Source organism: Melampsora larici-populina (assembly GCF_000204055.1).
Source record: "Melampsora larici-populina 98AG31 unplaced genomic scaffold MELLAscaffold_77, whole genome shotgun sequence".
NCBI lineage: Eukaryota > Fungi > Basidiomycota > Pucciniomycetes > Pucciniales > Melampsoraceae > Melampsora > Melampsora laricis-populina.
The window spans coordinates 228,562-255,758 of record NW_006768841.1 but is presented as its reverse complement, the minus strand read 5'-3'; the positions used below and the strand labels follow the sequence as shown (position 1 = coordinate 255,758).

At 43.0% G+C, this 27,197-nt stretch overlaps 6 protein-coding genes across 6 annotated transcripts; 3 read left to right on the top strand and 3 right to left on the bottom strand.

The window, feature by feature from the left end:
• Positions 1-823: 823 nt before the first annotated feature.
• Positions 824-3,482, bottom strand: MELLADRAFT_73488 (uncharacterized protein; the record flags this gene model as incomplete). The annotated part of the gene is made up of 1 exon (XM_007417695.1): positions 824-3,482. One exon carries the CDS (start codon positions 3,335-3,337, stop codon positions 1,181-1,183), a length of 2,157 nt encoding a protein of 718 aa, XP_007417757.1.
• Positions 3,483-4,846: 1,364 nt separating this feature from the next.
• MELLADRAFT_75997 (uncharacterized protein) lies at positions 4,847-5,743 on the bottom strand (the record flags this gene model as incomplete). The annotated part of the gene is made up of 4 exons (XM_007417697.1): positions 4,847-5,321; positions 5,387-5,440; positions 5,499-5,641; positions 5,723-5,743. 3 exons carry the CDS (start codon positions 5,522-5,524, stop codon positions 5,039-5,041), a joined length of 363 nt encoding a protein of 120 aa, XP_007417759.1.
• A 10,562-nt stretch (positions 5,744-16,305) lies between these two features.
• On the top strand, positions 16,306-17,963 carry MELLADRAFT_95012 (uncharacterized protein; the record flags this gene model as incomplete). Its single annotated transcript, XM_007417710.1, has 6 exons — positions 16,306-16,480; positions 16,568-16,828; positions 16,877-16,951; positions 17,055-17,366; positions 17,442-17,534; positions 17,602-17,963. The coding sequence occupies 6 exons, from the start codon at positions 16,306-16,308 to the stop codon at positions 17,961-17,963; spliced, it is 1,278 nt and encodes a 425-aa protein (XP_007417772.1).
• A 1,341-nt stretch (positions 17,964-19,304) lies between these two features.
• Positions 19,305-20,957, top strand: MELLADRAFT_68941 (uncharacterized protein; the record flags this gene model as incomplete). Its single annotated transcript, XM_007417687.1, has 5 exons — positions 19,305-19,395; positions 19,433-19,816; positions 20,014-20,091; positions 20,169-20,687; positions 20,767-20,957. The coding sequence occupies 5 exons, from the start codon at positions 19,305-19,307 to the stop codon at positions 20,955-20,957; spliced, it is 1,263 nt and encodes a 420-aa protein (XP_007417749.1).
• A 456-nt stretch (positions 20,958-21,413) lies between these two features.
• Positions 21,414-22,129, top strand: MELLADRAFT_68940 (uncharacterized protein; the record flags this gene model as incomplete). Its single annotated transcript, XM_007417686.1, has 3 exons — positions 21,414-21,430; positions 21,525-21,603; positions 21,671-22,129. The coding sequence occupies 3 exons, from the start codon at positions 21,414-21,416 to the stop codon at positions 22,127-22,129; spliced, it is 555 nt and encodes a 184-aa protein (XP_007417748.1).
• A 4,090-nt stretch (positions 22,130-26,219) lies between these two features.
• On the bottom strand, positions 26,220-27,068 carry MELLADRAFT_95010 (uncharacterized protein; the record flags this gene model as incomplete). Its single annotated transcript, XM_007417709.1, has 1 exon — positions 26,220-27,068. The coding sequence occupies one exon, from the start codon at positions 27,066-27,068 to the stop codon at positions 26,220-26,222; it is 849 nt and encodes a 282-aa protein (XP_007417771.1).
• Between the last annotated feature and the right edge of the window lie 129 nt (positions 27,069-27,197).

The following is a 27,197-nucleotide window of genomic DNA, read 5'->3' as shown; positions in this document are numbered from 1 at the left end:
GGGCGATGTATCAAATGGACTTTCTAGCTTTTGCAAAGCCTCGGTTTCGCCAAAAAATTACCAAGTACTGGGAAATTAGAAATACACCACCTCGCCTGTCAACTAGGTGTCATACAGGGAACGAATCGGGCCTTTTTTTACAAGGCCCGGTGCTGATGCTCTTACGCATTTGATAACTTCAAAAGAAGAGTTCGTTCAGACTACAGACTGAGGTTCGTGAAATAATACATATAGGCACATTCAGATTTGACGCTACAAATTCCATAAAGCTTGTGAATCTCTTGCAAAAGTCAAAAAAGATTGACACTTACTTGATTTTTTCCATCCATGCGATCACTCAGTTTGGTATATTTTTGATAGAATTAGAATCATGTAGTTCTACTTGTTGGCAAATAGCGCGAGGTAAATGCAAGATGTCAGACAAGCTCGAAGATGAAGAATAAAGGGTTGGAGAGAACCATATCAGTTTGCCACTCAAGTTTCACCTTTGAAAGAGAGCAAGGTGACCTTTTGAGAGCGACAGACTTGCCTTCCTCCGATTAGCTCAAGAGACACTAGATCATTCACATAAGTAACAAAATATAATCAATGATCAACCAGCTTAGATATAACTGTGCCACTCCAAATACCCGCTGCTTGGAAGGTGCTCTGTGTAATATGGCTTGGGGCAGGCGGTGTTTGGGCTCATTGTCAAATGTTGTCTTTCTTAGTTGAACAGTCAAGAAGGTGTCAGTATGAATTGCAAGTAGAGCGCAGTGTCAAGGAGGCGCGTCAACGGTACACGCAAGAGTCGGCTCAATCTCACATGGTCAGTGCCAACATTATGTGAAAAATTCTTTCGCCCTGTCAAAGTGTTCTTCCAATAAAAAATTACAATACGGAATAAAGTGTCCACATTGTCAAACTCGAAAGAACAATGAAGAAATAAAAACTATTAATCATTCAAAGGAACAACAGAATTAGGTATAGCATATGAATAAGCCCCTGAAAATTAATTTACAACATCTTTTTTGATGTCTTGTGATATGATATTGGTTTCGAAACAGAATCTCGTCTCTGACTCAGAAGTCATCCTATACAGTATTAAACAAATCTATGCACGCACGCAACATAACATCCACAATCAATCCAATTCACATATAACTTTGTTCAAACTACCTTTGCCATGAATACACCAGGATTACTTGAGATCAGCATCAGATGAGTAACGTGTTCGCCGAGCTACGTTCTGAGTAAGTTTATGCATATACTGTTTCTCCGATGCTTGATGCTGCTTCAAGATCTGATCCAGTCTCATTGCATCAGCGACTTTCTCAGCTGGTTGACGAGGATGTGAGTTGGTACTACTTTGAAGACAAAAAACATCAGTCTCGCTTTGAGCATCACCGTCCCCCCGACCGCTATCTGCTCTACTGAGGCTTTGGGTGTCCATCGCTGCTGATCCTGATGAGAAACTGCCTGGCATTTGTATGCCAGCTTCGCTGGAGAATCGTGGAGAATCGGCTTTTGCAGACAATGGCATCGTTAGGCTTTCCACCTGTTCCGCATAGAATTGCAAATCATCTCTCGGAGTCTGGCCTCGAGTGTTGGCGGTGAAGTCTTTCGACTTACGCGGTTGAGAGGGTGGGGGAGAGGATGCGTCCCACCGATGGCTAAGGATAGAATCAGTGATACTACCACTCCTGGTATTAGGGCGAGAATGATTAGCAGGGTTGAAACCAGGTAAGATGTCTCGCACGTAATTTCGGGCTATAATACTAGGCGAGCGACGCGGCTGCTGATTTGAACGATGATGTGAGATTGATGTATGTTGCTGATGATGTTCAGGGGATAACTGTGAAGATTGAGAAGCTGTTGAAAAGCTGCGGGACGTTCGCTGGTAATGTGGATCAGTAGATTGGTGGCCTTTCGAATTACTACTCGTGGCGCCATTCAGGCCAAATTTCCGTCCAAACTTCTTCAATCGTTCGTTGATTGTGGAAGGAGTCGACTGAGTGGAAGTGTTATGAGGTGGTTGTGAAGGCTTCGTAGACCAATTATCCTCCCAAGGTCCATTGGGATGACTGCAGCGAACAGGAGATGTGGGTGCGTGCACAGTGGAGATGTTTTGATCATGCCCAGCGGCGTGATTGCTACCATTTGACACAACACCGTGGATTCTGCTTTGTGTGCTATTGTTATGACCATCGAAATTTGTTTGACATTCGGGATCAGCCAAAGGAGTGATGAAGAGGGTATTTTGTCGAGACCTTCCAGCAATGGGCGGTGTTTGATGTGGATGAAGGCTATTGGCGCGATTTTGCTGAGAGGGAAAGTGACCGGTCATATCAGTTCGTGAGGTGCTCGCAGATGTGGTTCGATAAGGGGAAGCTTGAGGAGGGTGAACAGCGTCAAAGGATCCATATAGATCATCAATCGAATCCCTGGTCAGATCTTCTGTTTCGAACGACAAGTTCTCACATTCATCGTCCAGGTTGACAGTTTCAGACATCAGTGGAGTGTGAAGTGAACGTTTAATTGTTTGATTTTCGATGGGAAACCCGGAGGGTATTGAGAGAGACCTGATGGATGTAGTCAGATTGATTGGATTGGATACACTAGAAGATTTGGTATGGTGCGATGAAGCGCGGTCCAGTCGTCTTGAAAAGTTGGTGTTGATGTTGGTACTAGCAGTGTGTGAGAGCGGCTCTTCAGCAGTGAGGGGAGCGGATGAATACACAATAGAAGAGGTAAGTGTGATAGGGGTGGATGACTGTCGAGTATTCAAAGTGGGGATAGAAGGGCGATGTTTCAAATTTTGGGTTGCAGGTTCGTCATCCCACTGAATGAGAGTGGACAGATCAAGACTCGCAAGATCACCTTGCTCAATGGCGCGATGTAAGATTTCGAGTTTGAGGTCAAACTCGTTCATGTGCTCTTGACTCTCAGTGGGACTTTGTGTAAATTGACGACTAGACTCGCAAGAAGATGAATTCGAATGCGTATGTTGGATAGACGAATGCTCAGGGGTTGTCAGATGCGCGAGGGAAGCCTGCAAGTCCAATGGAATGCCACCGAGTGAAAGAGATCGTCGATTTAGAGCACGATTCGGTAGGCTCATCAAGCTCAGAGGCTGAGATTCGGGAGATTGCGTAGAGAATGAATCTTGGTCGTGCATCGGAGCCACTTCAGGAGAAGTTACAATCGAGACCTGTGACCTAGGCCAAGACCCGGGGAGAAGAGGCGAAAAGGCTGAAGAGCTCAATGCCGAAGACGGGCTGACAGAAAAGGCAGAGAGGGGTGGTTCCAGGCCTGCATGTCGCTGATCGGAATCCGTCTGAGTAGCTGGGGCGGACATGGAAAATGGCTCAATATGGATCGTACCAAGTCGGGCTGAAGCCGAAGGAGAATTTGAATCCGCAGCTGAAATCAAGTTTAACGTGGGCGATGAGGTAACAAAGGGTGATGAAGTCGATTTGATGAGAGAAGTTGGTTTGTCAGCCTGCTGACGTTGCTGCTGAGCTGCCTTGGAGACAGCCAGATGAACGTTGGCCATGAAGGCATGCACATCTGAAGATGAATGAAAAAAATGAAAAAGGTGTCACTTCAAAAGATCAATGACGGTCACTTAAAAACTACAATGTTATGAGAATAATTGACTTACCTATGCTGAGGTCTGAATCGCTGTCCGGATCTGATGCTGAAGAGGTTCGACGAGAGGCGGGCGACGAGAACTGAAGTATTGCTGCATCAGGTGAATGTGCGGCATCGATTGCACCCGTTGAAGATGGCGATGGTGGCATGGCGGAAATGATGGAATTCTAGAGTACCAAAGCAGAAAAGAAAAATCCCAACAAGAGATCGGCAGAGTGAAGTGATGAGGAATCAGCGAGTAAGCAAGGGGTGAGTTAGTCTGCCAAATTGAGATCAATGAGATCAATGAATGCTATACTAACTGAGTTATCTTGATGTTTGAGGTCATGATAGCTTTCTAGTAAGTTCATGTTCCTTGTGGTGATCGAATTGGTGGCAGCCGAATTTGAATGATCCTGCTTAACATCCAACGCTCCGATTGATGACAATCTTGGTCTTCTTGATTGCCCTCCTTGACGACGAGATGGAGATTTGGCAATAGATGAAGTCCGATTTTCATTGATTTGTTTAGCATACAATGATTTCTGTTGTAGGTTATTACCATTGAATCTTCTTTTGTGTATTTCTTCCATTGAAAAAAGAAACGGAAGAAGTTGGAATAGAATGAAAAAGAATTGGGTACAGCAAGTAGATCTGTGGCTGTGGAAATCTCAGATGCGGTGACGAGGTGGGTGAAGTTTATTGAATGCTTGGGTGGAAGTGTAAGGATCCTATTGATAAATTGTTCTAGAGGGTAAATAAATGGCAAGTCTTGAATGATTGTGAAAGTATGTTGATGATATCTGAAAGAATGTCTATGAAATAAAGGAAAGTGAATGCTTGTAGGGCCAAAGTCTGAGTTGCAATGTGTAAAAGAGGGCAAGGTGCGAGAGGATCGAGTATTTTAAACGAAGGAAGGAAGTGAGGAATTCTGAATTTAAAGATAAGATACAAATAAAATAAAATCTAAAAGGGGACGTATAAAGCAATAAAGATATCAATCAAGGATGATGTGAATGTGAATGTGAAAGAGAAAGAGAAATTGATCAGATTCCAACCGAAGTTGATCAATTAAAGTTCTTATTTCTCAATCAAGTATCTTTTGGATTTCTTACTATTCAATCTTCATCATAAATTAAATATTTCTCAACTCGGTCAAACTTATCAGTCCAGTCCGATCAAAATCTCAACTTGGGTATGCATTTCTCACTCTTTAATTTGATCATTTCGTTCTGGGCAATCCACAAAGGCTGTTCTCTAATGCTTTGCCTGGGTGAATTCTTTTAAGAGTCAAAAGTCGAGATCAATCAGAGCGCTGCCTATTGACATGTTGGATTTGGTCTTTATGTATAACAAATCTCGATAAATGCATGAATGTCATATTCTTCTATTATAATCAAACTCATACGTATATTATGTTTATCCGTCACTGAAATTCATCTAATCCCATCTCCTTCTTCAATTCCGTTACATATTTCTCTCTTAACCTAGTGATCTCCTTATTCTTCACTTCCCCAAATTCTTCTACTGCTACTCTGATCAACCTATCAGCGTGATGAGTACTGAGCGTCATTCGGCCTCGCATGTAAGCATAAAGTGAGGCTGGTGAGTCATGGGATAAGATCTCTTCTCGATGCATCTTCAGTAGAGCCATTGCCACTCGAAACAAAATCAGACTTCCATCTATCAGAAACAAATCAAACACTCGTCTGTAATAGCCACATTCACAATTACTCAGCATTGATCTTTCACCGAATCTGAATGGATCACTTACAACAACGTCTGAATCGGCAGTGCATCCGCAAACAGTGACAAAAACCAACCAAATCTGTTAAACTCTCCTTGTCAGCGTCTTGCCCTTCCAATCCACACTTCGTCGCACTCACGTGATTGCTGCTAATTCGACCTCCATTCCTTCAAAGTGCTCCCAAAGTTCTGGTAAATACTTTTCAACAAGATCCTTAAGAACCCTTTGATCGGCCTGAGAGCTGAGAAGATGAGATGTATAATATTCTGACGGCAAAATCTTCTGAAAGCACCTCACAAGTAAAATCATTTTGTTTGTTAACTGTCATGTTCGACCCAAAACAAATTACTCTTTTGTACTCACATCTACAATGCATACCAAGATCCAAAACGCGTCCTCTTCATTAGGGATAGTGAGTAATAGTGTAGCGGCGACCATGTTCATACCCTAGAGCGATCAAACCAAGTAATGGTAAAAATGAATATCATACCTCGTCTGCTGCCAAAACATTGATAGCTTACCTGGCAATATCCTACCACCGGGTTGTGCCATGACATCGCTGCTAGCACCCTCCTCAACTTCTTAACCCCCGGCCCATCCCCTCCAAAATAGACATTCGTGGGCAATGTCCTGCGCATCAGTTTGATCACAGCATCAATAAGACTTGCAACCTTAATCATTGTGTAGGCAATCAGTACTCACCGTGTCACATCACATTCAATCTGATTGAGAGCCATCCCTTTCTCATCTTTATGACAATCGAGCAAATCATAATAATAACCTGGTTCCTTCATCTCGTTCGCGCCTGAGCACTCGAGCCAAATCTTCGGTCGAAGACTGATGGGGACACCTTTCGTCACTAAGCCTCTGAACTCTTTCCAATCTTCTTTGACTGATTTATGGTCCTGACTGAGACCCATAGAGGCAATTCCGATCAAGTTTTCGTCATGGCAAATCATTAAATCTCTTTCCGAGACTTTTCGTGCCGCTTCGTTGGCCAACCCGTTGATCGAGCTTGCATTGTGTGTATTTGGACTCGAGCTCATTGCACTGGAACCCATGGCGGGTGACTTCACTCCTGCTGTCGCAGTAGTGGTAGTTTCTGATGGCTTCCTGAACCCTAAGAACGCGCCCACCGATTCCGGTGAAACGGGATCTGATGTGCCCTTCACGCCGGTTGCCGCGCGGAGCATGGAACTCACTTCGCCAGGTGGTCCAGTCGTGATCGAAGCGCTGCTGTGATGATGATGACTTACTGACGTCAAGGTCTTGATAGATCTGGCCTTCCGCTTAGAGATAAACCCGTTCCACTCAATCAATTGATTCCGTTCTAATGCCTCCTGCATCTCATTGAGTTGTGAGAGAAGCCTCCTGATGCTTTCATTGGGAGTTTCGTCTTTTGAACTACTGCTGGAATCGATAATGAGATGATTCACTTTCTCCGGAGAGTTCCCTGGATTCGGCTTTGACGTTGCTGGCGGTAGGCCGAGGGACTCGCGTAGAGATGCTAATTCGGCTTCTACATCGTTTTGAGACTTGATAGGTAAAGCTGTAGTCACTATTGGTTCTTGATCTTCCGACTCTCCTTGTAAGTCAGCATCATCACATTCACCCACCTTATCGCTAGCTGGCTCCGGATTGACTGCCAATTCAGAAGACACTTCAGTAGCTGCCATGGCTTTGGAACTCGACTCGACATCGATTTTGATCGGGAGTGGCTGTTGGGCGTCCTTCAAGTCACTTATCAAAGACTCTTGGCCTACTACATTGGGTATGGATATTTTGGCATCTTTAACATGTCGCTTCTTCTTGTTACGTGACTCTCTCATCAGTCGCATCCCGTACTTGGCGTCAACCACAAAACCAAAACGGTCCGTAATCGGTTGCTCGTCGTTATCGTCAACCCCTTTCCAAAGAGGGCTTAGAGCTTGACGGTTGAAGGCCGAAAATGGGGGCGGGTTAGATTTTGTACTGAGAAAGGTACTCAACTCCATCGTGCTGTTGTTAGTATTTGATGTGGATGGAAGAACGATATGACCAAGTTTGTCTATTACCCTGGGATTAGTCAAAGGTTGATGGGCAATGTTGCTTTTCGTAACGTGCTGAAGTTGATCCACCATACCGGGACTGGTCGATGAAGATTGCTGTGCGGGTCCATGAAGATTCAAGAAAGAATTTTGAGAGGAGAGACGAGTGGAGGTCGAAGCCAGATGGCTGAGCGCCGGGGTTGGGAAGATCGTTACATTTGGTGGAAAAGTTTTCAGCGGGTCTATGGTTGATACTTTGGCCGAGGTATTGGAGGAGCCACTAGAGTCGGTATCTAGCGTGGCTTTTGCCGTTGATAGATAGCCTTTGGTCATCACATGTGCAATGAGTTTAGATTGAGGTTGAGACTTTTTAGCCGGTGTGCCAGGACGGACGGAATGCGTCGGGAGATGAATAGCTGAAGGGAACCGAGACAACAAGGGTTTGCTGTCAATTTCCGGACCTGCAATACCCGTGACATCGTCAGAGGCTAACAAACCGGAGTGAGGAACTAATTTACCGGTTGTCACTGTCTCATCTTTGTCTGCTACCTCAGGCTCGTCAGATGCCGTACTTTGATGACCACAATCCGACTGAGTGGGTTCTTGAATGCTCAAAGAAGAAATGCTGCCAGTAGTCGTTTTTGAGAGATTGACATCTAACAATACGCTAGAAGACCGAGATTCTGATACAGATGAGACATCATACATAGCTCCATCGCTTGGGCCTTGCTCAGCTGTATATGACAGCGGATTTGATGAAGAGGTTCTGCTCCGATGACGATCACTTGCAAGTAATGGACTGAAAGACGCGGCGGATGCGGCATAGGTTGGATCGCGTGATTGATGAATCCTCGGAGGTGATGCGTGAGAAAAGGGGGGTTCTGAAGGCAAAATCGAATCTGCCTGGGTGGAAAGAGTAGGGGGACATTTGGAAGTCGGGAAGATGTGGGAAATTGGCGATTTGGCAGCAGTGAGCGAAGTCCTTCTACTGGTGTGCGAAGAGGGGGACAAGAGGAGGGCAGCTGCAGGAGATGATGTTTCGAGGACGAAGGCAGGCACAGCACCGGCCGTGTTGACTGTAGGGGGCGGGGCTGGGACTTCACTCAAGACTCGGGAAACAGCTAAAGAGCTGACATCGCTGGCGCTACGGCTTGAAGCAAGACGTTCTATCATTTCTTCCGATTGTGTGACGTGTGGATCAGGGAGGAAGGGTACCGCGGGTAAGGAGAAGCTATTGATGGAAGATGACAAGACGGAACCGCAAGAGGATCTATTAGAAGGATTGTTGTGGCCACTGTTCGAGAGAAAGTCGGTATCTGTGCTGGTTGGTGTAGCCGCTTGTGCGTAATGAGAACTTGAGGAGCTTTGGCTTGGATCCACTTGTTGTAATTCTCTGGAAAGTTGTGTTGGCGAACTAGGTTGGGCTGGTAATGAGTTGAAAGAGTGAGTACCTGAAGAGGATGGCCCCGGGCACGCCATGTCTGTCGGGGGAGAGATGGGGACATTGGGTTCGGTTTTGAGTATATCTTGGTCCGTGCTGCCTTTCAGCTCGACTTTACGACTATCGCGAGCTTGAAGATCTCGATTCGAGCTAGCAGACCTTCTAAAAATCAGGCGAAAGAAAAGTCAGCAAAAGTGATTCACTTAGTTCGAAAAGCGCGGATACTCTGTAGAGATTGTTATCAGGTCGATTGAAGACAAGACAGACCTTCGAGTAACGGTTTCGAAGAAATTGGCAAGCAGTCCGTGGCCACCAGCTGACACAAGAGAACTACTTCCCAACTGTACCTGGTGTGAGCTGAGGTCCTTCCGATCTTGCCCCTCCGTCAGTCTGTGGTCGCTGTGATGTGGCAACCTACCCTTGCCCTCAGCCCCACTCTTCCCTTCTGACATCCCTGCAACCGCAACTTTGCTGATGCCTTCGCGTGAGCTGTCTTCTACTAGTCGGGTCTGACACCGTCGTTCGATATCAATTTCGCTCTCCTCATCATCATCCGCGTCTGTACCAAAGGTAGAAGCAACCTTGCTGGTATTGCTCTGAGTCTTGTTGCTCCATCTCCAACCATGAAAGCCCCAGCTCCCGCCCGCACTCGCCCCAGAATGATTGTATTGACTCGAGACACCGCTGAGACTGCTTCCAATCGAGTCTTTCCTCTTGGTCTGGCCTTTGATTGGATCGTTGGGTTGAGACAACTTCTTTTGACAAGTTTCGTTATCTGTGATGGAGTGAGGTGGGAGAAGTGATCCGCCTGAGGGTAGAGTCGGTGTTGAGGTGACAGGCTTGGAGACTCGACCAAAACCGGATTTGAAAAGTCGAGAGCCAATCATACCAGTTTTGGATGGTTTTCCTTGAGAACGAGAGCTACGATTAGAGGCATTGAGTTGGCCAGCAAATGATGTAGGGGAGTTGATTAATGATTGTGATGGACAGCTAGATAGAGAGGCAGTGTCATAGGAAGGATTATCAAACATAGCTTCTCGTAAGTCTTCTAAATCTAAGTTGCTGGAGAGACCAGTCGCATCTCGGGTCGATGGAGTAGAGGCATAGTCTTGGTCCGATTCACGCTCCCGATGACGACTCCGATGACCGGTCAATTCGAGTGTCCAAGGAGATGTTGTTGGTGGGGGTTTGACAGAATCCTGAGCTGAAGAAGGATTTGGAAATGCATCAAACTTGGAGCGAACTAAGCATCTTTCAATTTCGCCCAATCCTACTGAATAACTATCAACTAGAAGTGATTTGAGAGCTTTCGTATCAAGTTGACTGTTGGCCAATTCGTGTTTCGTTTGTTCCAAGCGAGAAGAAAGCTCTCTGATGATGGTCAACATCAGGTCACTCATGGCGCGATTGTCCAATGTATTGGACGAGGAAGATGGGCTAGTAGGACGAGAGGAAGAAGATTGAGGAGCTGATTTGGTGATCGTAGTTCTAAGCTCACGAAGGAGTTGACGGTTTGACTTGAGACGGTGGGGTTCATCAGATAATGTGATCCGAACTCTTTCGGGACTTTTGCCTTTCCTTACTACAGATGTCTTTGACTTCCTACGCTTTGTTGGGCCTTGGTCTGGATTCATCGCACATGTTTCCTCGACATTGTTATTAAGGTTGTGAGGTGATCGACTTGGAAGCCGAGAGGTGTTTGTTTGAAGATGACGTTCTGGTTCAGCTATGCGCTTGGACACGTCAGTTTCTGATGGTTCGAGTTGTTTAGAAGCATGGGTTGAGTTTGAGGAGGGGTTTTGAAGCGTAGTATCAGATTGAGAGGTAGGTAAAGTGGATGAGGAAGGTGTAGGCGGACGAAGAAGTTGATCGAATTGAGAGATTTGAGCCAAAGGAGTCTGAGATGAAATGAGTTGATCAGAATCCGCTTTTAAATCAAAGTAAGACTTGGGTTGATGAGCTAATAAATTAGATTGTAATCCGGTTGATGATGATAATAATGATGATGGATTGAATGTATTTGATGATTGATGCTGATCAGGAGGAAGTGGACTTAGAGGATGTTGAGAAGTTTCTGTGATTTGATTGGTGATTGGTATCAGACCCACAGTTTTCTTAAGTTGATTTGGCAGTAATGGTTGAGAAGATGAATGCATATCACATGAGCTGATTCATTTGAAGAGCATGAGTTGGAGTTATTGAGTTCTGATGAGTTCTGATGACTGGTGGGCTGTGGTTGGTTATCGTTCTTGTTCTTGTTCTTGGTCGATGTGGTGTTGATTTTAGAAATCTGCTACAGACTACCTTGATTAACCGACCCCCCGAGCAAAAAGCCAGAGGTCGCAGCCACCGGGAGAGCCGTGACTGTCAGGCCCTGACACTGACACCTGACTGTCAGGCCCCTCACAAACCATGTAATCATGGGTCATAACCTTAAACCCACTGCTGAAAGGTCGGTTGCTACCTGTTGCATCCTCTGTCTCGACTGTGGTCATCCGGTCAACAGGCAAACAACAGTCCTGCTGACAATACTCTTTTGCAATGATTTCAAAACTGACGAAGAATTGGTTTTACAATTTGTTCTTGGTAGGAAAGATCCAACGTAGTATGAGGGTATTTGTAAACTTTTTTTCGACAATTTCCAAAGTACTTTCACTTTATCAGGGAGATAATGGTGAGATAACTTGACCTTGACATAATCTCTAAACACACTCCATTTAGCTTTACCTGGAGTAGTATTCAATCTATTACTCCAAATCAAATCAAGTTCAGTGGGTAATTTGTTTTCAAACACTTCATGATTTGATCTTTCGATTGATGATTATACTAAATCATCACGTATTTGTAACGCGACTTCAAAAGTTGAGCCGGTTGATCAACTTGACACATATATGACTCATATAAAAGCTCGTGCGATGTTTGAGGATTAGATCTTGGATCATCATCACTATTGGTCAACTTGGAGCTCCAAGATCAAGAAGATGTTGTATAAGTAAACAAAAACTATTAGTAAAGAAAAAACTTGAATATATATGAATTTTATTTTTTGTTGCACCTCGGTGACCTTTCTACCGGGATGTGGCGTGGCTGAAAGGCCACGTGGAAGATCTGTGCTGGCTTTCACGGCTAAGGGACAGGTGGTTGAAAGGCCTGACTGTCAGAAGCCTGACAGTACTGTCAGGGTTCTCCCGATGGCCTCTTGTTCTCCAAAAAGCCAAAATGAAGCCTGGCTGCCGAGCCAACCCGGCCCCCACCGCAGTCTATGCCAAAGCCCTCAGTGTGACGCCACCACCGGGAAATCCATGCCCCACCAAGATGCCGGCTCTCTGCCAAGTCTCCGCAGGACTGGAAGTTGGTATGTGCAACACGGCCACTATACTATACTATACTAGTATAGGCCAATACTACAGTCGCCACGCGCTATAAGCATCATTAAAAATGCACCAAATTTGATGCTTACAAAGCGCGATGCATCAGTTCAAAAGGAGCGTACTGCATATTTGAATTTTTTGTTTCATCAAAATTTGATCCTTATAGTGAAATATGCTTACTCAATGTGTGCTTATATCGAGTGGCGACTGTAGTATAGTACCGCTGGCACCGGTACTTTTGTACCCTGGGTATAGTATAGTATTGACCTCTGCAATTCGATACTTCCAATACTCATCTTGTTATTTGTGTTTGACTCCATGACAACATCAAAAATGCACAAATGAAATGCTCTCTATTGATATACATTGAATAAAACTTGAAATGGAAAGAAAATACTATAAAAATTCCGCTTCAATCTATTGATTTATCTTAATGTATGGCTTTTGATTGTACATTCATTGCAAATGATGGTTTGTTTGTGAAGAGAAAGCTCCATAAGCTTGAAATCAGAACAATGAACATAACAAACTAAATCACCAGAGAAATGTGGAGGCTGGTTCATGGTCTTGTGTAAAACATGAGCAGCTTTATTGTCCTCGATACACTCCTCCATAATCCTTTAGGCCTCTTCAAATCCTGAATCTAGTGGGACTCCATTAGAAATCCATAGCCAACTACTCACGCAACGCTCAATTTTTGTCGGAACTAATGTTCCACGGTCTGTGGTGCAGACATCCGCAGCTGATGAGAAAGTTTGCTCAACAGCGGCCGAGCTCCCACTAACAGCAAGATATTGGCGAGCTAGACCTGAAAGAATAGGGTACTTTCCTTCATGGCTCTGTCAATGAAAGAATTGGATTTCAGACTCTTCACCTAATTTAAAAGACAGAAAGAAGAGGGAGAGAACTCACCTGCCACCACTTCAATGCCAGGTTAGGGTCCATTGCAACATCCTGTGAAGGCGTGTTGCATGCAAGCTGATATTCAGTTAGTCCGTCAATTGTAGAGTTCCCCTTTTGTGAATCATGGAGATACACATTGACTGAGTGACAGATAAGCTCTATGAGCTTCATGAGCAGACCAAGTCCGTCCATACATGTGGGCTTCAGGGTTTGAGTACCTAAATGCAGCACATAGCATATTGTCCTCCACCGTGTGCCAAGGTAGAGCCTGACAAAGGATCCAAAACATCAAGATCTGATTCAATATCTTGTTGTTAAAATTCCATGTTGATCGAACCACAGCTTGATCCTTCCTCTTCAGCCTCCTCTCATATGCAGTCTCCGGTAAGTCAATTCCTGATTCTATTGCTTGAGATTGTGCTTTACACCCAGGATTACCTGACTTTGAGCCTTGCATCAGTCCATCTTGATGAACCTTGAGGTTCTTGTCTGTATCAGCACCGCCTTGAACATCTGATTTGCACCATAAGCAAGGAAACGAGAGGTATGGACCTTTGATGGGCTTTAATACAGGATGTTAAAGACAAAGTTAAAAAAATACTTCCTTGCAGTCAAGAAAACTTTGACTTACATCTTTTCCACCTCGTATGGGTGTACCATATTATTCCATTATGTTTGTGTGCTTGCATATCTCCTTTCAAGGCTTAACTTGATCTTTTGGTTTTTCTCATCAGAGTCCTGCACAAGGTCAACATGTGTTTGGAGGATTTTTAATGAAGTAGTCTAATTTTTGCAAAAGTAAAAAGGTCAGATTAAATTTCAGAAAGAAAAAACAAGAAACTTACTGCTGAATTTGATATCACTGCTTCAGCAAGTAAGTCTTTCTTGATCTTGCGTTTTTTCTTAACCTTTGAATTAGATTTCTTCTTATGCTTTTTTGGCTGGTGATTTGAAGTTTGAGATGAATCAGAATTAACAGCTGATGTACCTTTTGACGGTTGTCAAGAGCGTGTTGATTGTTGTAGAGAGTTCGCTGTTGAGAGGTTGGATTTTGCAGAGGCGTCGTCTGAAGACTCTCGTGATTCATCAGTGTCATCATTGGATGATCATGGTGGTTGGTTTGTGGTAGATGGCATAGTGGTGTTATGAGGGTGACTATATAGTTGATAAAGATGTTGATATTGATATGAGTTGATTGATGTTGTGTTGGTTTAATCAGACTAATGACTGTTCTCAAATCCAGTCGAGACCAATCAAAAGTCACAAGGAGTTGGTTTCTTGACCAGTCAAGTTTCCAAAAACCTTGTTCTATGATCCTGATTATCTATAGATAGTTGATTTGATCAGTTGATAGGTTGGTGAAGTGATGAGGTAGGTGATTGTATGGGATTCTTTTTGTGGTGATATATTGTATAGTACCACTGATCTCAAAGGCAATACTCACAATGCCCAGTCTAAATTCGGATCTCCAGTACTAGTATTGGGCAGTATAGTACCACAGTCCCGGTACTATACTGGTACTGTACCGTCACAGTATAGTACAGTGGCCGCATTGGTACGTGTTGACATACGGGAATGGGTGGAAGAGGGCTTTTGAATAATGTTACTTGGGTACGCAAAGTGATCCAATAGCGGTACACAAACACCACAACCCAACCTCAGAAACCCATCCAAAAAACCCATGGCAAGCCCATTGATTTTGAGTTTTTAGCCCTAAAAAATCCAAAAACCAATTGGGTTGCAATGGGTTCTATTAGGTCTGTTTGAGGTGTTTGTGTACCACTATTCCATACAGGCAAAAAGCATGAATCATTCCAAGATGTATCAACAATCTGTTCATATGTCTCAACAGGATGGACAACTAGGACAAAGAAGGAAATGGTTTCCCTAGAATTCTCAATTTCCCTCTTACAGCCTGTGAGGGTAGGTGCTCAGGAAGAGGACTCTAAGCCACTAATTGGGCAATTGGTGGGTAGGATTTCAAGAACTTCAATTCTTTATTTCATATATGTAGTATCTACAAGTGAAATAAAGAAAGGAAAAGAAAGAGAGAGAATAGCACTAGTAGTCTGTTGGGACAAATCAAGTCAGACTACAGTTAAGTGACTCCTTATAAGGAGATTTATAAGTAATAACTATTATTATTATTATTGGATGAGGGTTGGATCCAAGACCCTCCTTTAATCTTCTGTTATCTGATTTAAAGGGTGAGATAAAGATCACCAAACTAGTTGTTCTTATGGTCACTAACCTTGGGTTATTCTTATGGTCACCAACCTGAAAGTTTTCTTAAGGTCACTAACCTGGGGCTGTTAGAGGTCACCAACCTAGGTTTGATTTCTACTTGGGGGAAGTAGAGGATCCAGAGGGGTGTGAAGGAATGTATTACTTACTTTTAATCAGGAAGCTGATGAAAGTTGTAAGAAGTTTATCACTAGTCTTATCTTTGTAAGACTCTTGATATATACTTCTGTAGAACTTTCATATTGTTCTTTAAAAGTGTAGTGTAATAATTGCTTGGGGCTCTTTCTCTGAAGGCTGAGAGAGGAGGGGTTTATATACTCTCCTCTCTAAACCTAACTGTAGTGATATTTGTTCTTATCACTACATTGGTTCAGGGTTACACTACAAAAAATGTCATCTTTTCTCATGAGACTAGAAAAGCCCGGGTGGCATAGAAAATGTCGGTCCACACTTTTCTTTTCTCACTTGACTAGTTTTCACTGGTAGATAGCATCTATGTCTGTGCCCGTCCCACATACATAGGACCCTAAAGATCATCAAGCGGCAAAGTTTTCTTTGCTTCCAGTGTACTTTATCCAAAAAACAGATTGGCAAAAGTGGCTCACATATATTGGTTATATCTTCTGAGACTCGCCCGACAACTCATGCTACACATGGCTTGTTTGATTTGCAGGATAATATCCTTGTTCAATGGCCAAGTCATCTTATTCAAGAAACTCTTGGGAAGGCCGCTCTTTTACCATGCCCTCCTCATTTCCCTACAACTCGCCAGCAGACAGGCTTATAAATTTATAACATCATCGTCTTTTTCCGAATCAATATAGCGATCTCTACCTCTGTTGATGTCCTTTTTCAACTCTTTTTAAACCTTGCTGTTGCTGCGCATAAGCGTCTCGAAATAGTTTCCAACAATCGTATTTGACTTTATCTCACTTTCTGCTCATAGTCTCCAAACGTCTCATGACCAGCAGGATGCATCCAGCCTCAAAGCCAGAGGTGTTCGATCCGAGTGCACCTGGTGTTGGAAAGCAGATGATGCTGGATTGGCTACGAATAAATTTTCCATTGATTCCAGTCAATGGTCAACTAAGTAAATCCAAGATAGCCGAGACGGTCCGGGAGCAGCAGCCTGAGTGTTCGTAGATCCCATTTTCAACTTTCAATCATCGCAAATGTTTCTAACTCTCATTCAAATTACATATCTCACCTCCAACGTATCAAGTCTTTCCGGATCCTACAAGTTCATCACCGCCCCAACGATTTGATCAAAGCGGCACATCTAGCATGAACAATCCAGAGGAAGCGAAAAAAGACAGTTCCTCTAGTACGACTTCCATGCCACATCCTTCCGCCGTTTCTTCTTCTTCTAAAACTGTCAAGAAGGACTTGGGAGCCCATCCACCACCATCATCAGTTGCTCGTTTGGCCAAGCGATCAGTGTCAAATGAGACAGACAAAAACTCCAACAAGAGATCTGCAACTGGTACTGTATCTGAATTTGAAATCATGAATCCCCATACTTCACGGTAAGCTAATGGAACGATTGGCGTCTTCTACAACAACAGGGTCCCGTTGCGTCTCAAGTGTAACTCCAAAATCAAACAAGGTATATGAGCCTTGTTCCCTATCTTACCTACTGTGACCAAGTTATGCTGATGCCGAATCCAAGACCTCACATCGCTCAAAAAGCACAAAACCCACAACTACAGACGATGTTGAAGTTTCAGATGATGTTCATAAAGTCGAACTGTCTGGATCCACACCCCAATTTATCAGCTCACATTTGCTTGGGCCAGAAGGAGCACAGTCATTCATTAGTCCTGATCTGATCCCTCTTCAACACATGAACAAGTCATCTTTTCGTCGTATTCCACCAAAATCGCCTTGTTTGAAGACTCAAACTAACGATCTGGTCGATGTGGGCCCACAAAGTGCTGTTATCCCAAGTGTTACCAAGGTGAAATTCCATCCCGACTTGATTGAGTTTTCGGACCTCGATCTCTTTGAGACTGAAAATACGGGTGAGCTGCCTTGTCTAAATCTTCCGCATTGTATTTGGTCTGATTTAGTCTGACCTATCCCGCTGAAAAAAACAGAGACAGAGCCTGTCATACCTTGCCTTACAAACAGCGGGAAGCAAAGGTCAGGTGTTGATATTTTCTTGATGGAGCAACATCGCAATGACAAAAGTAAGTAAATTCCGCCTATCTTCTGATCTTATATCTCCTTTTCAAAGCTTGATCCACATTTGTTTAGTCTTAGGTCTTGAAACAGCTCTATCCGAATTGAAAACCAAAATTGAGATGACCGCAAAGTCAGATATTGATACAAAGAAAGCACATCAACAAGGTACAAGTCGTCATCATCTTTTCGCCATAATATCGAAGCTGACCCCACCTGCAGATGATCTACTCCAAGGACTCAAAGCCGATGTCGCACACCTCAAAAAGAAGAGTAGGACAATTGATCAACTAAACGACAAAGCTGCCAGTATGGAGCAAGAACTCATACACCTGAAGGAAAAGTTAGATGAAGCTCTCTCAGAACTTCAAAAACAGGAAGAGATAATTACAAAGATGATGAGCTTATCAGATTCTGAAGATACAGCCTCTGAGTAAACTTATGGTTCTAGACGTAAATCTATTACCGAGTCTTGGGAAAACAGATTTTACTTTTCATTTTGTTTCCATGATCCCGTCATTTCTATTATATCACCCTAAATAGCTATGAAATCTTAAATGTTACACTGAGCTGAAACTTGATCAATCGAGGAGCATACATATTCTCATGTACTTTGATTCAAATCTGCTCTTCCATTGAGATCTAAAAGATTTGTTCATTGTGTCACTCTTTAAATGTCCAAACCACTCTGACAGCGCTACCAACACAATTCTTGAATATTGACTTAATGCCCTTGCATTTGCTAGGGGATCATTATACAAATGAAAGAAGATGATCGAGCAACAAGTTCAGATTTGCCAAGTATTACAATCACGCTTGTCCTTGATCATAGGTAAATACAAAGGGGCACAAGCCACCCTGAGTGATCATTTGGATCCCCGACAAAGGAAATCATGAAACCCAATGGTATTTTTTTAATATGATGTACTCGTTGGATGTGTCGAGGTGTATACAAACATAAGATCAAGTTATGAGGCGGTAATTATTATGTCCTTCATGACATCCTCTTATGATGACTTTTCTATTCTCAGAGTGTATCCTAGTAATGAATCATAAATCTGATGATTGATACGTCAAACAAATGCGTTTGAGTTGCCTAGTCATGACAACCATCCCATGAAAGGACGTCTTGGTGCTAGAAGACTTTATATTTTGGTCTTTTAGAAGCTGATCATCAGTTCACACTTTCCGTTTCTTCAAATACTTGTGATTTTCTTTCTAAAAAACTATTTCAAGCTTGTTTTTTTTTGAAAGCATCCTGCTCCAAAACTCATTGTCTTCAACTCTTCGTTTTTTGAAACCTGATGATTTCAAACCTTTCAATTCTTCAGAGAACTGACCATTTCAAAGTCTCTCGTCTTTTGAATTCCTTAGCACTTCACACTCTTACTTTTTTAACATATTTATCATTCCAAACTCTCTCGTTCTTTGAAAAACTTATCGTTTGAAGCTTTTGCTTTTCTCAACTTTTCATTTCAAGCTTTTTGGATTTCCCCAACTCACCGTTAAGATTTTGATCCTTTGAAACCTTATCATCCCAAGCCTATGTTTTTTTAAACCTAACATTTCAAGCTTTTTATCTTTGAAAAACTTTACATTTCAAGCTTTTTGTTTTTGTAAACAGCTCACCTCAAACTTTTCGTTTTTCCAAAACTTATCATTTCGAGTCTTTTGTGTTTCAAAAACCTACGATCTTAAACTTCATTTTTCAGAACCTTGTGATTTGAAACCAAATCTTTGGGCATCTACTTAAGAGTGGTAACAGCTACTCAGAGATCATGGTCAAAAAAGTGATACCTCCGCCTTCGAGTCCACCAAGAAAAGCGGTTTCAAAAAAAAGAAAGAAAGACGAATCAGGTCCGGAAATCAGTAAGCCAAGTCTTGATCTGATCTACATCACTTACAGACTATTTACTGATGAGTTCTGTTATCCAAGACCAAACTGGAAACAGCACAAGTGCTATACAGGACTCGTTAAAGGACGTTGGAGTTACCGTTGGAGTTAAAACTCAGAGGGATCGTTTGCTTGGATTACTGTCTTGGCATGTGATACGGAAGAAGCCTCAAATGTCCAAGAGGCTAGTCCCAGACATCACCCCAAGATGCAAAGACAACCGATTTGTAGAGGCCTGCGACATCGAAATTCCCAGTCAGCTATCCGATGAGGGTCCTAATTATTCTCTATTTTCAAACCCCGACCTTGTGGAGATGATTCGTGGTGTGGGACTTGATGCCACTGATTTTGATCGCACAAATCTCATCAAGATGTGTAAGACATATAGTGAATTGAGTAAGTTTGTCTTCCTTCGTCCAAGAATTGAGCTGGAATCTGACGTACATATGAGCATGATAGTTATCATTCCGGATCACCTACAGAAATTCTCCTTCGAGTCTTCAAACACATCAGAGCCCAAAGAAGGTCAATATCTTGTCATGTGCTGAATATAGAGACTGTTCTCATTTTTACATCTTCGACTGCTTAACCAGACTCGAGTCGGGATCAATCCCAACAGCCTGTGGCAGGACCATTGGTACCCACAATTCGAAGTTCAGAGCCCAAAGAAGGTCAGTAATAGTATCATGTAATGTGTACAATCATCAATATAGGTACCGTGTTCTTACTCTTACACCTTTGATTGCAGTTCCAGACTCGAGCCCGGATTGTTCCGAATCCCAACAGCCGGTTGCAGGACCATCTGTATCCTCCATTCGAAGTCTTAAGAACATCCGCTCAAAGAAGCCTGGAGTGCGCTCAATCAAAAAGTCGTTGCCAAAACCAAGAAAATCAGGAAAGGGCAAACTCAAAGCACGTGGAAGCGATGACTACACAACATCTCACTCTGGAAGCGATGACTACGTACCATCTAACTCTGGAACCGACAACTCCAATCCATCAGACACCTACATCAGCGAAGCTAGTGATGATGAAAATTCAAATACCAGACCCAATACTTCGTGCGACACTTCCAGGCCCAAAGGAAGGCAGAATAGCAAAGGCACCTTCACCCTTGATAGCGTACTTGAGTCTGGAGAGTCTCTGGAAACAAACTCAATTCCTGAAGCACGAGATGGACCAGACGATTCGAATCCCAAAAAACCATCAAAAAATGAGTCTGATAAGCTAGAAACTGGAAGTGCGGACTGGGTCATTCAAAGGATTTGTGAGTGCAGTTTCATATATCTGTTTCTGGGTTTGTTTGATCCTCAATGAAGCAGAAACTGATGCCTGTTTCTATGTAGATAAGCTCGAAGCTCACATAGCAAGGACAGACAAGAGACTTGAGGCGATATCAGAAAAGTTTGATATTTTATCTGACGTTGTTGACAAAAGAATTGGGACATGCTCTCCAAAGGGCAGTGGTACTAAGTCACGCGGTGGGCAAACTTCAGTCAGTTGTTTTTCTATGCGCTCAGTCTTGAATCAAGATTAATCCTTTAAATTGGATTAGGCTCGGATACGATTTCACATTGAGACAATGTTTGGGCAGAGGGACCAGGAGAACAATCTTCCACGCCCTGCAACCGAAATCAAAAGGAGCGCTTGGATGTGTGATGTTGAACCGAAAAGTATTAATATCAATGAAGATTCCAGTGCTCAAACCTCTCATGCGCAGCCCTTTGATCCATGTTTCTCGTATCCAAATGGACCCGGGCATAAAGACTCCACTCCTCAGCAACTTTCGGTCATATGGAATATGATGCAAGCAGTGGGAGTCTCAAGCTTTCGTCCAGACTTTTCGGAACCACCTCATTCACAACCCAACAAGTGGTTATGGGATCTTGCTTTAAATATATTTATAAAATTAGTTGAATGCGGAGAGTATACTGGAGTACCTCTACAGAATGGCGACCACGACTTCATCAAGAGGTGTCTCTTCACTCATGTCATGTCACTCAAAAAGCGGTAAGCTTCAACTTGATACTTGCTTCATGATGATGACCAATCCTCTTGGTAGACTTACACAGGGCTTCTTTGGCTAAACACATCTTATATATAGCTACCAAAACGAAAACTGGGATGAGGAACGCAGGAAAAGAACAGCCGATGAAGTTCGGAGAAGCGCTAGGCTAAGATACGTAAGTACCACATTTTAAAATACACAATTGATGGAAAACCCCTCACATTGAATATTCCGAATCTTAGTTGCAACGGCTGCGTGAAAATGTAGTTCTTTCTCAAAAAGAACTATGGCCACTTTCAAAAATTGTTATTGTGGCATGCAGCGATGATGAGACTGATAATGAGCGGGCAATCTCACCTGAGGATCCACAGGGTCCAGGAAGACCCTGTCGTGTTCGAAATCTTGAATGGCGTAGCAAGGAGCTTGAAAATATCTGTCTATTACTCGATTCTTCCAAGGCAAAAACCGATTCCAGCACACCAGGGAAGAACAAGTCGCCGAAACTCACCGGACGTCCTACCAGGCCACGTTTGCGTGGCGAAGACAGGCCGGTAACCCGCACCTCTGTTCCGTCCGCCCTTCCTATTGATTGCTACTCTGTACGATGGCTACAGAGTCTTTCTCCTCTTGAGAGAAGCGAGCTGGACATTGCTTCTAAACCTATTCTGAAGGATCTACTTCCAATAGTTAAAAGGATTTGATTTCATTTCAAAGAACATATTGTAAACAGGACTCTTATTTATGTCATACAAGTATTCTATCTTTAATCTTTTGTATCGATGATTGTGTATTGGTTTGGTGAGATATTTGGCACTGGAATGCATCAAATACCCCTCATCGCACCATTGAGACCAGCGCCACAGTAGGAATATTGAGATTCCTACTCAACTCTTTGGGCTTATACATTAGCCATGAACAATGTGCTATTATCTCATTTAGTCTGACTATTCTATCTTCAGGCGCATCCCACACCCGTAAATGCATGTTCATATCTGGCATCTGGACACGTGCAAAAGGGTCCCTTGATGATGATGGTATTGGCTTGAAACACTGAATTTGTAGCCAGGTATCAATTATATTCTCACCCAATACTGGAGATCGATGGTGTTCGAAGATTTTTGATATACGTCCAAAGCAGTCAGAGGTGTCTGTGATTGATCGGAAGACAACAAAGCTATCATCCATACTGCTCTTGAAGTTTGAGTAGGTCACACCACAATGTTCCTGTCGTTTGTGAAAAAAAGCACGGGCTGGAACTGGTGAAAAGCCAAGTGCATCATCAGACGACAATGTGGCCCAAATCTTCGGAGCTAACCATGTACAGCTATCACATTGATCATCATCCAGACGCCTAATCAAAAGTGCTAGAGTGTTTTCACTCAGTGGTTCGAGCCGAGAATTCGACATGGGGCTTAGGATCTTGCGGCTCGTAAAAAGATTTCAGCTGCGTAATATGGGGTCTGAGTTCGTCTGGCAGTTTTTTCTCATCTTGAAGTAGAGCTGAGAGATTCCCGGCCCGACAGAAGTTCTTGAGAAATGTGATTTCGAGCTGCCCTGCAATATTAAACAAATATCTGACTTTAGCTGAGGAAGGGATGTATTACAATTATATACAAAACACTGACCAACATGATTATTATGACAGGCTTTCAAAATATTTCCCATTAGGCGTTCATACGGAAAAGACCACCAAGATCGCACTGAACCAAACTTTTCAAGACAGTCCCCCAAATGAATGGCCATATGGTGGTTCGGTGTCAGGGTACAATGCTGAAAAAGTATAACTGAGCTTTCCAAGTATTCTCGAATATGATAACGGTATTTCTGTATGTGTTCATCCGTGATTGCACGCTTGAGAGCTAGGTTGACTAATGAAACTAGATGACAAAAGTTCTGCAGCAAAGAAGTCTGAACTTGATCATTACCAAACCACTTTGGAATCAATACCAAGGGTAATTGAATGGAGAATAGATTTCTCCACTCATCAGCTTTAAGCTTACCAAAGGAAGCCTTCCCAAGAGCTGGTATTGCTCTCTTGATCCACGTTGGAATATGAATCCGTGGTAAGAAAGAATTGACATACTGTAACATTGAAGAATCAAAGATTATCTCGTCAAGAGGTGGAGAAACCCACTCTCCTACCCATCCACTATCATTCAACGGATCAAATTCAGAATCACTCAAGTCTGTGCCATCATCAAATGAGTTGTCTATCACATTTTCACCATCAACACTTTTCTCCACCTTTGGCAACCTGCGATTCTTGGGTTTTTTTTCGGAGTGTTCTGCTAATAGACTTAGTAGCTCATTTGTACTGATTCCTGGAACTTTGTCTTCTTCGCTGGTAATTTCCGCCATTGCCCAAAACCTTCTACAGTGCGACATGAAGAGACCGAGCAACAGATTATGCATTGAATCTACAACATGAAATTCGATGATATTCCAGTACTCTAACTCAATTAATACGGAGTACCGCACTCCATGAGTTTTGAAGATTTTTTTTCTTTCTGAAACAGTTTTGGCATCTCGAGCTTGTTGAGCCCACACTCTGTGTTGAGCACAAGGTCGTAAAGGCCATGATGTGGTGTCAAAATTGTTGATTTCGCTTTTTTTGAGAAGACAGTAGGAGCAAAAATAGGTTGCTGTTGCGCTTGGAAAACCCAGAGAGCGCCTCAAAGCAGGGATGTCGGCTACAAAAGGTAGTAATGCAGCCCTAACCAGGCGTCCCTCTTTGTAGAGATGAGTTTGAGACAGTAAAAGTCCAGGATTCCACAAGGTTTGAAGTTGAGTTACAATTGGCCTTAGAACCCAGTTCATTTGTTCCAGTGAAGGTTCACGTGGTCCTGGAACCACTCCAGCAATGAAAATATTTTCAGGACGAAACCGTATCTTAAATGGAAGTGTTAGACAAACTAGTATGATAAAAGTGATAGATGTATGATGACCACTTTGTTTATTTCCAAATGGATTGATACCATCCACAAACATCCCAAAAACCAAATTCCCGCTGGCTTTTGTGAACTGTTTTCCATCTGGGCCTTTGAATTCTTTCCAAATCTTTGAATGATGAATATCGCTGATTTTGGAGGCCGGTTCAAATGGCTTTGATGATTCCTCGAGTGATTCATCAAGGGACAGCTCAATCGTTGGACGAGACAACAAGCGTGATATCCAATTGGAGAGATCTTGAAACGCATACTGCCGCACAGGTCTCTCGTTTCCTCGGGAAAATTTTATCAGAGGTTCGCCACAAGTTTCTTCGGTGAAGGCATCATCAGGATGTGTGGTTGGATTTGCACTCGTCACCATATCGGGATTGTTTTCAATAGGCCCACCCGGAATTGTAGATATCTTATGATTGCATCGCATTGGCGTGTTGGTTGGTGGATGTAAAGCAAAGCATGCTCGGCAGCAGTTCATATAGATCAGGTCAGGATCGATCTCAAGCCAGTTGATAGCGGTACCAATACCTTTTGGTATTTTACGTAGAGCAACAGTCTCAGCCGGAAGAAGGACGCGAGAACTTTGTGAGAGACATGGTACAAGTCCCAGAGTCCAAGATAATTCGATCGTGATCCTCTGGACATTAAGTAGCCAGGAAGCTGTACTATTTGATGAATGGTCGTATATATTCATAATTACCGTTGTCAGCACAGCATGTAGAGCCAACGCTGGGACTTGTGTGAGCGTAAATTTGTGAAATCGGCCTGCAAAATAAACAGATTAGTTTACGGAAGACTCTGGATGTCAACACTAGGATGAAAGACGTACTGCAATCATGTTTCTTGACACCTTCAGATTGGGCGACAACAGCTGCTAGACAAGTTCTTGATGGTGTTGCTTCTGTATTCTCCGATGATGTGGAACGATTGGGATTAGAGAAGGAACATTCGGGATTTATGTCTAATCGTTCTCCAGACTCAGGTCGGGGAGTTCCTACCACTTGAGATTCTTGCAGTGGATTCGATGATTCGTTTACATTTAGATGATCCCTAGTGGTTCTTATAGATGATGATTGTAAAGAGATCTGTGCGAGAGATGTAACCAGATCATCCTGATCTGAACCACCGCCAGGCTCAAGCAAAGGTCCTTCGATGTTGGAGTTTGTTGATAAGGAAGACTCTTGAGCCTGGTTACGAAGCTCAGCACGTTGATGAGCCTCATATGCTTCCCGAGTAAGTTCAACTCCTGATTGCTGTTGCCCATATGCATCCAAATAGACACCTGAACTGCAATGGAAAGCTTTGCAGCAGCACACAATACGCCGGACATGTCCAGCCTGCTTTTGACGAGGAGCCATCCTCTCGAACAAATCACACAGTATAGATGTTGAATATTTGACAGATAGTTAACGGAAAAAGCAGAACATACGAGAAAAAAACCTTGGTGAAAATACAATGAGGTATACTTTTGGAAAGCAAGAATGGTATGTATAATGTAGTCCAAAAAAGAGTTCACAGAAGTCTGCCACATGATATAGCCAAATAGTACAACATTTCATTCGCAACACAATCCACACGATCCACAAAAAGTTACACCATATAAGCCGATACATCACGTAGAATTAGATTCCTACTAGAATATCCTTTGGTTTAGGCTGAAACTTGAATTCTTATCGTTTATTTAAACAAGCATCTGCGGCCATTGGGAACCAAAACCAGTGTTTCGGAGATTGGGTGCATGAAACACCTTCTTGACAAATGAACTGGGTTGATTGATAGTCTGTGTTACAAGAAAAGCAGGTTAAAGATTTGTTAGAGACTTTGTTGATAGATGAAGTAACGCACAAAATCACTCTTGCATATCCACCGACGGCATCAGGTCTGAAACTTGAGAATAATGATATCCCGAGATAACACGTCCTTCGGGAACATCCTCCTCACAAACAAATTTTATGTACAAGTCGACCAGAACCGGATGTACTAGACCAACAGAGTGGACAAATATGTATGGAGCATGACATTGGAGTGAAAATCGTAAGAATTCGATTGTCTTTTTATGAGCCTTTCCAGCTGCGAGGGTCTTGGGCTTGCAACTGAACTCCTTACTAAAAGGTAGGACTAGATCAGGATCCACATGAGCCTTGTAGAGTACCAGGACTTGATCGACTCGGGCGTCTTGTCGAATTGTAACACCTGGGCAACGGCTATGGATGGCGTCACATAACATTGCACGGGTAGTATGACGACTGAGCGGATCGAAATCAATATCGGGTTTGAGAGTGTCAGATGGTGGAACAGATGTTCTGATCAAAAATGGCTCAAGAAGTGGTCGCAAGTCGGTCATAAAGTCGTGAGTCAGCTTGGCCTTGTTATGAGTCGGACGCGATTTTGTTTCGGGATTGAAATGAGCCAAGACCCTGTAGTAATTTAAGTTCTTTATCCCTGAAGCCATTGATTCAAAGTCGATTTCGAGAAAAACATGGAGGTCTTTAGGTAATGTTTGGACTTTAGGCCACAACGGATGATTGAAAAGATTTGAGAAGTTTGCTTGAGGATTTTGACTCGTGCTGGGATCTTTAGCAGTTTGGGTTGAGTTTGGGGTAGGGCTAGTTGGTTCCTTCGTCTTCAGACTATGATCCGCAACCATCGAAGCCCCAGGAGACTTAAGCGACCCTTTGCGGCTTTTACTTTTCGTCATATCTGTGAGAAAGAATCCAGACGATTAGATCAACAGCTAATTATCAGAAAATTAACAAAGACAAACTATCTGAAGGTATTGATCTAGTATCATCACTGAATGTGAAAATTCACCTTTATAATCTTCGAA